Source organism: Typopeltis vanoorti, chromosome 12 (assembly GCF_054136105.1).
Source record: "Typopeltis vanoorti isolate ZY-2024b chromosome 12, IOZ_Tvanoo_1.0, whole genome shotgun sequence".
NCBI classification, from domain to species: domain Eukaryota; kingdom Metazoa; phylum Arthropoda; class Arachnida; order Uropygi; family Thelyphonidae; genus Typopeltis; species Typopeltis vanoorti.
The window spans coordinates 75,497,439-75,514,933 of NC_143560.1; the positions used below are offsets into that span (position 1 = coordinate 75,497,439).

At 35.3% G+C, this 17,495-nt stretch overlaps 1 protein-coding gene across 2 annotated transcripts in view; it reads left to right on the forward strand.

Annotated features, from left to right (window-relative positions):
• qin (tudor domain-containing protein qin) overlaps nucleotides 1–17,495 on the forward strand; it is a 544,378-nt gene that overhangs the window by 335,041 nt on the left and 191,842 nt on the right. For both annotated transcript variants that reach the window (XM_090401282.1, XM_090401283.1), the window contains one exon: nucleotides 8,393–8,628. In XM_090401282.1, the coding sequence (XP_090257408.1) occupies nucleotides 8,393–8,628 (236 nt within the window). The remainder of the gene's footprint in view (nucleotides 1–8,392; nucleotides 8,629–17,495) is intronic.

The window sequence follows — 17,495 nt, forward strand, 5'->3', positions numbered from 1 at the left end:
TAGTAGTACAGTTAGTACTATAGGTGGACTAAAGTTTTTTTTTTTTTAGTTTTTTTTTTTTTTTATATATATAATCTAGAGACCAAACACGAAACTTTTTTTTTGTTTTTCCCTTCAAGCTTCAGGCCTCCAATAAGCTGGTCTCACACTGTTGATTGGAGAGTGGATATGCTAACTGCTTGGCCAACTAGACTGGCTGACATGCAAGCATTTTGGTATTAATTATATATGATTGCCTAAATCTTCTAAAATGTGGAAGGGTCATTCTTCTAAATAGCCAGTTCTACTCTCCTTCATCTTTATATATGTCAATACTGTCATCTGTCTGAGAGAAATGTAAAGACATAGATAGGCAGTAGTTGCATTCATTGGCTTCTGTGAATGATCTAACGGAATGATTGATATTTGCACAAGAAATGAATTTCCGCATTTAACATTTATGAAATCAGATTTAGATTTGCTGGTGGTTGTTTTGAAGTTGTTGCAAGCTTTGGTATATGCTGAGAATGCAGCTTGAGTTTGTCTCATACCATTTCCATGTGATGTTTTTGTGTACTTGTTGGAAAATCAAGGCATGAATATTGGCTGAAATTTTGAATAGAATGGGAAGTGAAGAACTATTCCAACATGGATAATTTTTGTAACTCAATCGAAGCAAGTATTTGGATCTGAAGAGCACAAACTGATCTGACAAAACAGGAGCAAAAGTTCTAGAAGCTATCTCACATGGTGCATTTTTAGTATCAGGTGACACAAAGTCGAGACTGTCCTGACTAAAGGAAGGGCATTAAGTAGGAGATAAAACTTGTACAGGATTATAGTCAAAGTTATGAAGAGTAGTAGATTTGGAAGGAGAACTAGTGATGATAAGATCAAGTGAGTAGGATCAGTGAGAGGCTTATTAGATCACTGCTTACTGCAGTTACTTCAGCATCTGTTCCAGCTTGGCTCGTGGAATAGAAAACAGGATGCCATTTGGAATTGTGACATCAAATTTATTTGTTAAGGAATATAATTTCACTCTTTGGATAATTATGTAGGAAATTTAACTTAAGAAATAAGAAGTCAGTAGGCCTGAGTGATTTTTAGAATTAGGGAAGCAGAACATATCAGATGAATGTTATAGAATGGGGAAATAAATCTTAAGCTAGAGAGAGAGAGAGAGAGAGAGAGATTGAAGATTTGGTATTTCTGACAGAATATAAAACTGTATAAATACAGGTCTCTCCTTCTCACAAAGGTGTACAAATATACTATTACTGGAGCTATTATTTGAGATTTTCAGAAACAAATGGTCATGTTTTTGTTTGCATTTATGCTGCAAATATTGGCAAAATGGATGTGGAATTGTTGTAGTTTATTAAGGATGTGCGTGTGTTTCTAAGGAAGTTCTTTTAACTGCAGTGGTAATGTTGTCATTTCAGAAAACTTAGGCCTGAGTGATTTTTAGAATTAGGGAAGCAGAACATATCAGATGAATGTTATAGAATGGGGAAATAAATCTTAAGCTAGAGAGAGAGAGAGAGATTGAAGATTTGGTATTTCTGACAGAATATAAAACTGTATAAATACAGGTCTCTCCTTCTCACAAAGGTGTACAAATATACTATTACTGGAGCTATTATTTGAGATTTTCAGAAACAAATGGTCATGTTTTTGTTTGCATTTATGCTGCAAATATTGGCAAAATGGATGTGGAATTGTTGTAGTTTATTAAGGATGTGCGTGTGTTTCTAAGGAAGTTCTTTTAACTGCAGTGGTAATGTTGTCATTTCAGAAAACTTAGGGACATGCAGTAATAGGAGAAATTTCCACACGTCTGAAGAGAACCAGTTCCTTGAAGTGACACAACTATTGCAATGCCCCTCCCCCCCCCCCCCTACACTCCTTGACTTGATCATTTTTTACATATTAAAAGATTTTGAGATATTACTTTTCTGTTATATGAAAGAAGTAAAGCAGTGAGGAATAAATAATAATCATTTGAGTGATGCAACCTGCAATGTCTATAACATCTTGCTTTCCTCTCCCTTCTTGAGTTTAAAACCCTGCTCACTATTTTGTTTTCTTGTTGTGCAATAAGAACATTGTCAGGTGACATTCAACAATGTAAAAATCAAATATATTCAGAATTTGAAAAAAGTTAAACACTGCAGTTGTTTACAGAGAAAGATATTCCCTGCAATTCCTTTCTCATCTCCTCTATCTTCGTCATTTTAATCCAGTTAGGTTTCAGGAAAACAAACCTTTAGCAATGAGGAAGAGTGACTCAGTAGTCACTCTTCCTCATTATTTTACTTTAGGATGAATTTCATAGCATTAGTAATGTAAGATACTACTGTATTCTAAAGTTAGCTGATAATGTTTTGAATGATGCAAAATGCAGATATGATCCCCCAACCACATAATCCTTACTGTATTTTACTTTGATGATGTGAATTTTTCACATGATAAAGAAGAACATTATGTTTCAAATTTGGTTGAAATCAGTTGAATGGTGCAACTTATAGAGGTATGTGTGTCTGTGGAGGAGAAATACCAATGTTTTTGGGGTATTTTTAAAGTGATCTAGTTTTTTTATTATTAGACTTAATGCAATATTCAGCTTAGAAACTTTTGTTCTAATGATTTTTCATATTAACAATTGTCAATTAGCTTAATTGTCACTGCCACGATTCTGTATTTTCAAAAAAATTAAAATAAAATAAGGAAAGACTAAGTTAAGTGTAATAGCAGCTCATAGTCAAGAGTAAGTTTTGGAGAGAAGAAAAATATCAGGACAGTGAACAAATGTTAGACTGCTAAGAAAGAGGGCCATAAAAGGAATCAGAGTTGATGAATGTTGATATCAAAGCTGAAAAAAAAAATAATATTCTGATATCTGGAGTAACTAATTTGAAAAATCACAAATTCATTTATTATTTTTTTATAATATAGAAAGGTAGTTGTAATAAATAATATTCAAGCTAAGATGTTATATATGGTGATATAAAAGTTTATAGTAGTTATACTGTATAATTTGGAAAGTTAAATTTAGGTTAAAAGGAAGGTCAGAACTTAGGTAAATATAAAAACTGAAATAGGATTAAGATTGGATGGGTGAATTATAGATGAAATTCCATTCTTTCATTTTACAGATACTTTCAATGCACTGTCCATGAAAGTATCTGTAGAAGCAGCACAAGGCAAAATGTCTGTGTGAGAGAGGGATTGTTAATTAGCCAGATTGTCCTTTTCTGAATAGAATCGAGCAGTTTTAGAGAGGATTTTGGTGCACCACTCCAAATATGGGAGCAATATTCCATTTGGACTTTGTATAGAGAAGTAATGCCTTATATGAAAAGTACAGTGAACAAGTTTTTTTGGTGGCTGCAGAAGCTATAATTAGAATGTGATTGTGCTAGGAAAGATCAGAGGTGCAGGTCAGTCCAAGAAGAGAAATCTGATCATCATGTTTTGATCACAGTATTACTGAAAATAAGGAGGAGGAGAGAAGTGATCTCTTTCTTGCAAGAGATCAGACAGAACCGAGTTTTGGTGGCATTGAAGTCTACAAGGTTGTCCTTACCCCACTGGGATATAGCAAGGAGATCTGAGTTCAGGTCCCTGGTGATGGCAGATCTTGAGGTTCTAATACTTGAGCACTACAAGGTTGTGGAATGAAAAGGAGGAATGGAGTGTACTGTCATCATCAAAGCTATGGATAGGATTCGAAGTCTGTGAGAGTAGGTCATTTATATACAAGAGGAAAAGAGTGGGTGAAAGGACAGAACCCTGGGGCACACCTGCATTGGTGGAGAAATCTGAGAAGAGTAAACCATGGCACGTAGTGAGTGACAAATGAGAAAGTTGGCAGTCCAGTTGCATAGTGAGGAAGGCAGACCATAGGATGGCAGTTTGTTAAGTAGGTCCCTGTGCCAAACCCTATCGAATGCTTTTGAAATGTTGAGGACAGTCACATGAGTTTCTCAAATTTCTCTATGGCCTGAATCCAGAGGTGGGTGGGGAAAGCAAGAAGATCAGCTGTAGATCGCAAGTAGCAGATACCATAACTGCTGGTCACTGATTAATTGTCTGCACGGTTAGCCTAGTGGCTTTGTGCTTCGCAACCATATGCCTGGGGAAGGAGTGTCCTAGGTTCAATTCCCGTCAATGACGTGAGGAGCTTAAGGATCTTTCTCAGCCATAGCCAAGTTAGCCCACTCTTGGGCATGGACAGCAGGGTTTTTTCGCCAGTTTATCTGGTGTTTTTCATCCCGCAAGCAGGCAAACCGGTCTGAGGACACGCGGATTACAGTCAGGAATACTGACCCAGCCATAGGTTTGATATTGGCCTATGCCGGTTCCGGAGTCCGGATAAAATTTGGTGTGAGGTGGGGAGCCCTAGATGGTACCGTGAACTCCCTTAAAAAGGGGGAACGCAGTATCATCACACGGAAGTTATTAAGGTTATATTAAGGTTATCTATATTACGGTTATCATCCTTTCTGTGGGATAGGCTGGATATGAACCTTTCCATGTTGTAGAGTAGATGCCAGTTGAATAGGATAGATAGATTGAAAAGACAATACAGGATAGGTGTTAGTTCTGGGGCACAATTTTTTAGCACAATAGGTGGGATACCATCAGAACTAGATCAATCCAGGAATTGGAAGAGAAGAGTGATGCCAGTAAGTTGGCCTTGTCTTTAGGTGAAGTAACTACAGTACCATCAGGATGTGAGAGTGGTGGATACCTGGGTGGGAAGAGGTTATGCCCAGGCCTTGGCAAGGGACCAGAAGGAGCAACTGCCATTTGGGCAGGAGGCAAGTTTGCGGCATTTGACTCTTTCAACGTCTATATACAATTCTTTCTTTCTTTCAAGGTTACATGGTAATCAGCATTCATTATGTAGAATTTATAGAGACAAAAATACATGTGTTAGAGCAATTAAGAAATTGGCATGTGATGTTTTGACCTCTATATTAAGGTTATCATCAGGAATACATACACACATGTATGTATAAACAAGATACAAGCTACATGATAATAACCGTAAGTGCATTATAGTATAACTGCTTTGTTAACCATTTACACTAACCTGACCTCTAGATTAATGAAGATTACTAAAAAAGAAAAGCTGAATAAAATAAAATAAGAAATCATAATTTATATATTATAAAAAGCAAAATAAATATACAGATGATAAAAAAATTATTAAAAGTGGAACTACATCAGATGCACATCTACAGTTCTTTTATCCTTAGGTTTTCTTGTGTTGGGGTTGTCAAAAATAACTAAACAAACCTACTACTGCAATTTAGAGATTTAGTTGAAAGAATCAACAGTTCTAATTATCACTTAGCCAAGAATCTAGGGATGACACTCAAGGAGTTGGTTGGTCATTCCTCCTACATAAAAATTTCACATTTCATAAACAAAATTAAAAAATCACACTCAACAATGAAGATTTATTAGTCAGCTTTGACAGAACTCCCCTTCTCACTAATGTCCTGATCAATGGCACAGTTCTTCTCTTACAGAAAAAATTCTGACCAAAATCATAGCCCTCTGTTTGCCCATGTACTTCACTCTGTGAGTATTTTGTGTTGCAAAATAATTCTACCTACAAAAAGCATGGTATGGTCATGCCCCACCCCCACCACAAAGCTAACTTTTAGTGGAAGACTTTGAGCAATGAGCTGTAGATTCAACAAATCTAAACCCCAAAGTTTGGCTCAGATATGTTGACAATATATATTCATCATATGGCCCCATGACCTCAAATGTTACAATATAAGCCACCTGAACAAACAGAGATGTATCCCGTTCACCATTGAGATTGAAAACAATAACTCCCTTCCTTTTCTAGACACACTTTTCACATGTCTTCCCAGAGGCTGTCCTTTCTTTACAGTCTACTGTTTAATCTACACACACAGGCCAATACATTATAATACACAGATTCCTACCACCATCCAAAACACAAGGATCATCAGCATCCTCAAACATAGAGCTCTAACAATTTGCTCTAGCAAGCAGGTGCTGAAGAATGAATGAATGTGAAAATAGCAAACCTTTGTAAAGAATGGCTATTACAACAACAAAAAAAAAAAGTGCACAAGCTCTTCCACAATAATGCCATGAAAGGTAAAAAAAAGATTACAAGAATGCCGAAGCCATTCCACATTAGCGGAATAGCAGGAAAAATAGATACAATAAAAAATAGAAAAATAAATACAATTTTAAAACAACATTCAAACATCCTGCAAAATTAAAAGCATGCTTAGCTCATCGAAAATTTCCTTCCTTACCTTGCCCATCTGGGGGGTTTACAAAATTCAGTGCACCTGCAACTTACCATACGTAGATGAAACAGGATACACAATTCTAATAAGAAAAGGCGAACACAAATGCCACATTAAACTCCTTCACCAAAACAGGCTTTCTGAGCATGCACTCCAAACTTCTCACCGAATCAGTTTTAAAGTCACCAAGTCCCTTCACTGCACTGAAATCTGATTTCAAAGAAAATTCAAAGCTTGTTAGATACTGATTTATCATCCTAAGCTTAACAAGAATAATGGATTAGCAATTTAAATAGTCTGGAAGGCTCATTTGCAACCCATATAGCATTCAGAAGAACATGATGGCTGAACCCCAACACAAGAAAACCTAAGGATAACTAGACTGTCGAGGTACATTTAATGTAGGTCCACTTTTAATAATTTTTTATTGATCATCTGTATATTCTTTTATTATACTTTATTATATATATAAATGTTTTTTTTAATTCAGTTTTTTTAAAATTAGTTTAAAATTTTTTTTATCAGAGATCAGGCTAGTATAGACAGTTAAATAATCATCAGGAATACACATATATGAACAAGACACAAACTGTATTCCTGATAATCTTGATATAGAAGTTTTAATGTCAAGTGTTATTTTCTTTATTGTGAGTATAAAGCAATTGTTCTATCAGTATACAAGACAGTATTCAAACCAGTTTTAACTTATGAACCTGAGAATTGGAATAAGAAATAGAGGTTATCAAAGCAGGTCAATAGATATGATAGTTTGGGGAGGGAAAAAAAAATAGCAGTTAATGGATGGCATTAATGGCCACATCATAAAAATTAAGATATTAAGAAGGAACTTTACATGGTTAACATTTACAAATGAGATAATCTAAGATAATCTTAGATAAAGCTGAGATAATCTAAGATTATGGTTACTTAAACAAAATGAGAGAAGAAAGGCAGGAAAACAGGTGTTTTGATGCCAAGATGACAGGAAAAAGACCCAGCAAGATGAGGATCTCGATGGATTTGAGGCAGTTAAAAATGACTTTGAAGCTAAAATAGATCTGACAGTATTGGAGTCCTGCAAAAAATTACAGATTAATTTGGAGGAAATTTGTTGATGGGAAATTAATAATAATGTAAACATCACATAATACTTACTATTCATAGTATCCTGTACATTTCTTGAGGATCTATATTAGAAATTTGATTATTATAAAATAAAACAGTTGATCAAAGACTGAAAATTCTGGATACGAGAATACCAAGGGTGTTGCTGCAGAATCATAAAATAACTCGACATTATTAATATTCATGAATATTTTTAGCAGAATAGCCACTAGCTACATAACGAGGAATAATAGTCTCTCTCTCGCTCTCTCTCTCCCACCCTTCCTTCCCTCCCTCCCCTTGTCAGTATAATGGGCTGTTCAAAACCAGGTAATCTAAAGAGCTGGTTTGACCACTTGTGTAATGTGCCTTCTGAACTTCAACTGCTTGTCGACTATCATCCTAAATCCCTTATTTTTGTATAGTTTATTCTGTCACTGCAGTTCATAACTTGTAATCCTTTCATCTCAAAATGCATAACTTGCACTTTTCCACATTAAACTGGCAACCATTATTCTTTTTCTGTACTTTTAGTTTAAATCCTTCTGCAATATCTCTACATCACTACATCACCTTTATTAACCTTTGCTTTACTTAGTTTTGAATCATCAGCAGGCAGGATATTTCATCTCAAATCATCCCTGATATCATTCTACCATTGCTTATGTTTTTATTTCTGTATACTCAAGTAAGTATTTAGTTTCAAATATTAAAAATTAAATTCTGTAATATGTTTCTTTCTTGCTTAAGTGCTGCATTTTTTCAAATATCTTATGTACCGTCAAAAATGAAGTAAGTAATTCAAAAAATTTTCAAAATATTCTTGTTCCTTGTTGTCATCCTGCGTTCAGCAAGTGGGTGTGATGCATAAAGATAAAGGAATATTTTGAAGGCCATTGAAATTGGCAACATTTCTTTATGTAAGTCTGCATTGACAATAAATATGCCTCTGCTTTAATGTGGATAAAAACTTTTTTTTCTTTAACTTCTGTGCTTTTCAGGTATGATATGTGTGGCCCAATATTCCCTTGATAAGCAGTGGTACCGAGCAGAAGTAATAGGATTACCAGGAGATTCCATGGTGGAGGTCCAGTATGTTGATTTTGGCAACAGAGAAGTTCTTCCTTATTGGCGTCTAAGAAAACTGCTAGATAAATTTTATAAATTAAGCAAACAAGCTATTCTGTGTGCTTTAACTGATGTGAATCCCATGGATGGCACCAAATGGAGTACTGAGGTATAATAAAATAAAATATCATCCATTGGATGTAAATTCTAGTTATAATATTACTTTATAATCAGAATTAGATGGTTTTTAGAATTACTAAAAACCATCTTTTATTTGAATTTTTATTTTTGAATTTTTTAAAAAAAATTTAAAATAAATTAGGTAAATTTTGTATTAAGCAATCTTATAAAAAAATTAGGAATCAGGATAATTAAACTTATTTCATATCCTCTCCCTGTTTATCTTCATTAATGTAATGCAGCTAGTGATTAGTTGACTTTTAATGCTCTGTCTTGAAATCGAATTTATCATTAGAATTAAATTCACTTCAGCTCTATAAAGAGAATAAAAACTTATGCTAATAAATCATTTTATGAAATATTGGTAAACTTTGGCAGCATTTCATAATGCAGATGATGCATGGTAATGACAGTTTTTCAAGTTCAATAACTGTGTTACATTTTGGCCAATGGATATCGAGAAATTATTATTATTTTAGTTTAATAGACTGAACCTGTATAGCAAAACTATGTTTGTTACTGAAAATTTATTTTACATGTTGTTTCATCCTATCCATACAAGGAGAGCACTACTGAGTTTTAACAGACAGTTTGAAGTGATGTGTACCATCACAGACATTGAGGAAGTAGCACAGCTAACAGGTATGAGAATTGTTTTGATTTTGTTGTGTTGGAGGTTGGAATAGGAATGTGGGTTTCTTTTTTTGGAGAGAAAAATAAAAGGAACAGATGGTGGTGGTTGACCAGAGACTTATAAATTTATCTGAAAGTGTTTTTCTTTCAAATGGTGAATGAATCACCAGAAATCTTCCACCACTACCACTTCTATTTAGAAGATGGAAGCCTCTAAAATTGGGTTTTTAAAGGATAAAACAGTAACACAGTTTGGTAAGAGAGGTCCTGTAGTACTTTTTGGTCTACTGTTTGTTTATTTAGCCCTCTGATTGTCAATGAAAGAAACTGGAGTGAGGACATTTTATTTACTTCTAGGTAGAATGTTGACTTTTTTCTAATACTGCAGACAAGAAGGAAATTAATTCTGACAGAAGAAAGGATCACTAATACATTCACCAACTGTAATGCTATCAAACTCAGTCTTTCATAATGTCATTCTCTCATGCAAAGTGACTCTTAATAATAGATAATAGAAAGTTTTTCAATTTGATTATGTAGTATATTTTACTTCAAAAAATCACATTCTTTATTTTAATCCTTTACCCAAGAGTGAGCAAACAAAGTTTGCACATGTATTTTCAAGACTAGTCTACTAGAGGCTGTTGACTATATCATTTGCCTCAGTATCCTATAATACTTTTGCATTATGTATATGATCACTACCCAGACCAGTTTCACCCTTTATTGAGCTTTCATTAGTGGGAGCTAGACCCACAATGATACTAAGGTTAAATCAATGCAGAATCTTATATTTTCATCAAGATACCTCATGTGCAAATTCTGTTTGCTTATCCCCCCCCCCCCCCCCCCAAATTGTTTTCTTTTGTTTTTAGAAAACTTTTTATTTGTGAAATTAAATTTGTGTAAGTATGAGAGAGAAAGTATATTTCTTATGAAATCTCTAATGAATTTCATGTAAATAATTATATATACATTTTTTATAATAAACAATGAGACTAAAATAAGTGATTGTAATATATGATATTTATTTTAAGTTTTGGAGAAACTAAAACTCTTAAAAGTAAACATGAAAAAAAATGCATTAGAAATCAGAAATATGTAATTACCATAATACCAAAATACAAACCTAGCAATATATATATATATATATTATATTATCTTCTTTTTACTCTCTTTTACCTTGCGTGTCGAGGATTTTATTAATCATCAGACCTCAAACTGTTCACAGGATAAGGTGGTCAGTCCTATGCCACGGTGTATCCTATGTCCTGTAGTGTTGAGTTCTCAAGGCCGGTTTGCCTGCTTTGGAGAAAAACCTCAGGATAAACTGGGAGAAAAAAACTCTACTGTCCATACCCAAGACCTGCTAACTTGGCTGTGGCTGAGGAAGATCCTTGAGTTCCTCATGTCTCCAATGGGAATCGAACCTAGGACACTCCTTCCCCAGGCACATGGTTGCAAAGTGCACAGCCACTAGGCTAACTGGACTGTGTGTGTGTGTGTATTTTACACACACACACACACACACACACACACACACACACACACACACACACACACACACACACACACACACACTATATTTTTCACATTGACCTTTATACAATAAATCATATGTATCATATAGCTATATCAAAATATATTCCCATATATTTTGATTAAAAATATCTTGATTAAAAAACCAAGAAGACAGATGTGATCTTTGCTCACTTTTGCTGGCCAGCTGGTTAAGTAGAAATAAGCTTTGCAAATGTTTTGAATAATTGCATGAGAAAGTAAATCTGAAATTTTATGATACCTAATATATGTGCCACATGTATCATATAGCTAGCAGGTGTTTTCATTGTATTTTTCAAATTTTTTGGAGGTGACGGTTTGGTGTATGATGATGATGAAATATATGTTAGTTTAGCTTACTAAGTGGCTAGCATCTCTGCTCTTCAACCAAGAAGCTGTTAGCTGAATATTGATATTTGATAAAATTTGTAGGTTTTTGATGAGTTTCATCACTCCATATAAGACAACTACCTTTGTTATTGGAGACCTTAAAGTGCCCTCTAACTCACATACTGTGCTGGAACATATGATAGGTTAACAAACCTTTCTGAGATTCACATAAAAATTTTTAAAAAATTGTTTAATTTTTGTACTGTTTGGATTAAAACCATTTTGAATGAAAGATTGGATTATACTTTATTTCTCTGTTAGAAAATTAAGATATTAGCTAAAGTTTTAGTAAATGTAATGCCTAAAACTTGAGAGGAGCATTGGAGGTTTTTTAAATCACGTTGTGCAACATGCATAAGCACATAATGATTTGTTTTGTCTATCCACAAGTTATTCTCAAATTGTGATGGGATGAATTTTTGTAATTGAAATTTTGTTATGTGTATTCCTGAGAAAAATTGGTTGAGCCATCCTAATGTATATTTCAGTCATTTGCAGGAACACAAAAGCAAAATGTGTTGAAATTATATGTTGCAGTAAATCTGTTATAGCTGGAATTTGGTATTAGGATGTACGCATGAAATTGTCCATATGTTTATATTTTATTATTATTACCACACCTCCATGGAGTCTAAAGACTCGGGTGAGGCATATATTGTTACAAACCCTATCAAAGCTTGCTTTAAACTTATTCAGTGTATCTGCATTCACCACAATGTCAGCCAACACATTCTACTCACTAACCACTCTCCATGCAAAGAACCTGCTCCTTTTTCTCCCTGCTCACATCATCCTTATACAAGCTTCCAGGGATATCCCCCTTGTTTTACCATTTTCCCCCCATTCTTTGAAAAGTTTTTTCCACATTAACCTGGTAACAATCCTTTACCAACTTGAATGTTTCAATCATACCCCCCCCCCTTCTTTCTCCTATTCATAAGGTTTTGCAAACTGCATTCCCTCATTCTGACTTCATATCCCAGAGCCCAAAGATCAGTTACCACCTTTTTCAGTCTTCTGTGAACTTAACCCCCCCCCCCCCCCACCACTTTCAACACCATAACAGACAGCAGAAGTATGTTCAATAAATCCTCATCACTATGAAAACTAGTGAACCAAATCTGTGCACAATAATCCATACAAGGCCTGATCAATGCTTTATACAGTGGAGCAGAACTGATTTCAGCACGTTGATCCACCACATCATTGCCATTATAGTCAGTCCACGGGTTACGGATGACCCGACTTACGGCGTTTCATATTTATGAACGGGCTCCCCATAAGGATAATTAATAATTAAATCAGTGGTTCCCAAACTGTGCACCATGAAATATTTCAATATTTTCACTGAAATAAATACACCAACTGTGCACTGCAACTGTTAGGTAGGTGCCTATGTTCTGACTTTGGGAGCCATGAAAAAAAATCCTGATATACTAAGGGGTGGCATGAGCCAAAAAAAGTTTTGGAACCACTGAATTAAATAATTAACTTAATAATTTGGGAACTAGTTTCTTCCGCACATATGAACAAACCCACATGTATGAGTTAGTTTTTACTTTCTGTTTGTTTGAATTAAAAAAAAAAGAGCACAATAGTTTCTGCAACTTATTGTTATTATTACACTGTTTTATTATTGCTGCATATGAGCCATTATAATATTGTTGTTATTATTATTATTATTACTGCATATGCACCTTTCATCAGGGATCCGAGTTATGTACAAATCAGACTTAAAGACGTTCTCAGCAACGTATCTCGTTTGTAACCCGGGGGACTGCCTGTATCCAATGTAACAACTTCACAGCTTGTGCAATGAGACCTCTGAACTTTGGTTTCTTGTCCACTACTACTCCAAGTTCTCTTGTTTCTTAAACTTCTTCCGAAATTTCCACACCAAGTGTATTAAATATATATGAGCCATTATAATATTAAATTGCAATGCATCCCATTATTGCCTACCAAATTTCAGACCCTTGCACTTTGCAACATTGAATTGACAGTTCCATGCTGTTTGTTCACTCGTACAGTCTATTCAAGTCCTCCTTTATGGCCACAACATCTGCTTGATTTTTCATCACTCTCTCTAGTTTTGTATCATCTGCAAACAGTTGTATATCACCAGTTAAACCCATCCCAGTGTCATTAATTTACAAATTGAATAACTATCCCAAAATAGACCCCTGTGGCATACCACTAGTGACGTGCCTCTTTCAGGATACTGTATACCACCATGCACAACTTGCTGATTCCTATCTGAGAGCCAATGGCCTATCCAACTCATTAATCTAAAATCCAATTCCATCAGCTTCAGTTTAGTTACCAATTGCGGTGTGGCAATCTATCAAAAGCCTTTGCAAAATTTAAATATACCACTGTACTGTGGTCTCAAAAGTTCTCCGCCTAACAATGAAAAAACGAATTTATAATTTCAAAATTTTATTTTTCAACATAATCTTGCTTAAGACTAATACATTTATTCCAGCGATGCTTCAGTGCCATTATCCCCCCCCCCCGTTTTTTTTTTTTTTTTTTTTGGCAGATCTTACTGAGTGGTTTTCAGTAAGATCTGCAAATTATCCCTCTACAGCTGCAATCACCTTTTGAGTCAAAGAAAAACGCTGACTAGCGAGGAAGAGTTTTAGTTTGGGGAAGAGATAGAAGTCACAGGGAGCCAAATCTGTGGAATAGGGTGGAAGTTTCAACAGTTCATAGTGCAGACCCCTTAATTTTCCCATTGGCAAAACACTTTTGTGTCAAGGTGCATTGTCCTGACGAAAGATGAATTTTTTTCTTCTGCAAATTGGGTCTTTTCTCACAAATTTTTTGCCTGGTCTGGTTAAAAGATTGGAATAATATTCCCCAGTTATTGTTTTACTCTTTTCAAGATAATTAATAAACAAAATGCCTTTAGCATCCAAAACACCTATGCCATGACCTTTCCTGCTGATGAAACAGACTTTGTCTTCTTTGGTGCTGAACAACCGGCTTCTGTCCTGTTTTGACTGCTGTTTGGATTCTGGTGTATAATGGTGAATCCACGTCTCATCCATAGTAATAAACCAACATACAAAATCAGTTTTATTCTTGTTAGAACTCTCCAAGCACTGTTCAGAGATTTTCATGCGAGTGCATTTTTGATTTGCTGTGAGCAAGTGCAGCAACCCATCTTGTGCAAAGCTTTTTCATTTGCAATTCTTCATGTAAAATATATCCTACATGTTCTTTTGAAATGCCTATAGTCTCAGCAGTTTCACGCACTTTGACTTGCCGGTCACCCAATACCATATCGTGCACTTGATCGATGATTTCTGGTGTTGTTACACTTTTTGGACATCCTTCATGTGAATCATCTTTGAGGCTGGTATGACCATGTTTAAACTCAGCAGCTCATTTCTTAATTGTTGAAAACAAACGAGAAGAGTGCCTGTAAACTTTTATGAACTTTGAATGAATTTCTTTTGGTGTGGGAGTGCTTAAGGATCAAAGCTGTATAACTGAGAGAAGACCTCCACATAGTCACCGACTAGGGCTTCTGACGTAATGTCCAATCCTCACCTTCTCGTGGTGCACCCTGTTGAGTATCTACTTGGATACTGAACAAACGAGGATGGGCTGGCAGTTTTGGATATAGCCGACCAAATTGTATTCTTATTGGTTAAACCAAAATAAAAATGATGGTATGACATGAGAAAATTTCATGCCGGCTGGGGCGTCGCCCAGTTAAACAAGGCCCCCCATTGTTTTTGCCAGGGAACCAGGGCGAACAGCAAAAAAGTCATCTACTGGAACAAATATGAAAACAAACCCGAACTCAAAATCACCAGAGTTAAAGATCGGTACTATCAACATAAGAAGCCTGAATGGCAAAGAAATGGAGCTAGCTGAGGAATTAGATAAGTACCAGATCGACATAATAGGGGTGACTGAAACAAAAAAGACCAAAACTGGTGAGATCTTTCTGAGCAATAAATACAAAATGTTATATTCAGGCAATGACAATCAAGGAAAAGGAGTAGCCATAGTATTCAATACAAAATACGAGGCTAATCTTCTTGAATGGCAGTCAGTCTCAAGTAGAGTAATGTGGGCAAATATGAGAATGGGGAACTGGACAATTTATTTGTGCCTATGGTCCCACAGAAGGTTCTACTAAGGTAGAAGTGGAGGAATTTTTTTGAGACTTTAGAAAAAGCTACTGACACAGTGAAAAAGGAAAAGTTGGTCCTTGTTGGGGATCTAAATGGCAGAGTAGGAAATGATTGTGAGACATACAAAAATATTTTGGGGAAATTTGGAGAAAAGAGCAAAGCTAATAATAATGTCAAATATCTGTTGGATTTCTGCTCAGGACATGGACTGGTTATTGCTAACACCATGTTCCAACATAAAAATGTGCACAAATTCACATGGAGAGAAGAGGCTAGGAATAAGAAAAGTCTCATTGACTATGTTATTGTTGATAGTGATGTTTACTCCCTGGTGCAGGACACCAGAGTGTACAGAGGATTTGAAATTGGAAGTGATCACTATTTAGTCTTGAGCAGGATAAAATTAAATTTCATATCGAAAAGAATAACATGTAAGAAAGTTTTAAAGCGAATAAAAGTTGAGCAGTTGAGCAGCTCTCAGATGTGAACTGTAGACTAAAATACACAAAGATTATTGAAGAAAAAATGAAAGAGTTTGAGAACAGGAATCAAACCTTGGAGATTCAGTGGCAAACTCTGAAGAAAACATTGATTGATTGATTCTGCCGGAGAGGCATGTGGTGAGGTTGTCTGCAAGGATAAAAAAAAAAAAATCAGAACTCCCTGGTGGACACAGGAAGTTAAAGAGGCAGTGAAGGAAAAGAAGAAAGCATATCAAAAGTTCCTGTTAAATAAGTGAGCTTGTGTTCTTAGAGAATACATAGACAAATTCAAGAATGCTAAACACTATGTAAAACTAGCTAAACAAAAGTCATGGCAGGACTTTGGCAAATATCTGTTATAGAATATAGAAAATAAATATCAAGAAGGTGGCAAAATATTCTGGAGGTTGTTGAAGAAGCTTAGGAATAGAGGAAAGAGTGCTGTAAAAGGAGTTAGAGATGATAAAGGTGACATGAAAACAGGGAAAAAAGATATCATTGAAGTATGGAGTAATTACTTTGAAAAACTGCTAAATGAAACAAGCAGTGATAAGCCATCAAAGGCTTGAAATGTGGAAAGGCAGCAGGAGTAGATGATATTCGACCAGAAATGCTGAAGTATGGTGGTATGAGAGTCTTACAGTGGCTGCACTGCATAGTTAGGAAAGCCTGGACAGAAGGACGAATTCCCAATGATTGGAGTAGAGCTCTCATAGTACCCATATTTAAAAAGGGAAATAAAACTGAATATGAGAATTACAGAGGTATTTTCCTACTGAGTGTTCCTGGCAAGATCTATGCAAGTATACTTGAGAAATGGTTGAGAAGAATTGTGGAAGAAAAACTTGGTGAAGAACAAGCTGGATTCAGGCCAAATAGAGGCTGTCAGCATCAGATCTTCACTTTACGATAAATAGTCGAGAAAGCATGGGAATATAACAGAGATCTGTATTTAAGTTTTGTCGATTTGGAAAAGGCATATGACAAGGTGCCAAGAGAGAAGCTTTTCAATAAGCTACAGTTGTTGGTGCCAATGGGGCATTATATCAAGCAATAGTTAGTCTTTATTTGAGTTGTAAGTCAGCAGTTAGAATTGAAGGAAGTATAGGTAGATGGTTTAATGTTGAATCTGGTGTGAGACAAGGATGTACATTATCTCCTCTGTTATTCATTATCTATATGGATCACATTATGATGGAAAGTGGTATTAAACATAATATCAAAATTGGAGATGTTAATGTCAGCTCTTTGCTTTATGCGGATGATGTTATACTTCTATCCGCTACAAGTCTGCAAGATTCTCTGACTAAATTGAATAGCTGTTGTAATAGATATGGTATGAAGGTCAGTAATAAAAAGACAATGAAAATAGGCAGAATCATTGAAAATGTCAACTTTGTTATGAATGGAGAACCTGTGGAACAAGTAAAACATTTCAACTACTTAGGCACGATTTTTAGTGAAGATGGTAAATTAAATATGGAAATAGAGAACAGAATCAGCAAAGCTGGTATGGTGGGAAGCCAATTGAATAAATTCATATGGAAATAAGAGAGAAATTAGTCGGAACACTAAATTAGCTGTATACAAGACAGTGTTCAAACCAGTTTTAACTTATGGATCTGAGAGCGGGGTCAGAA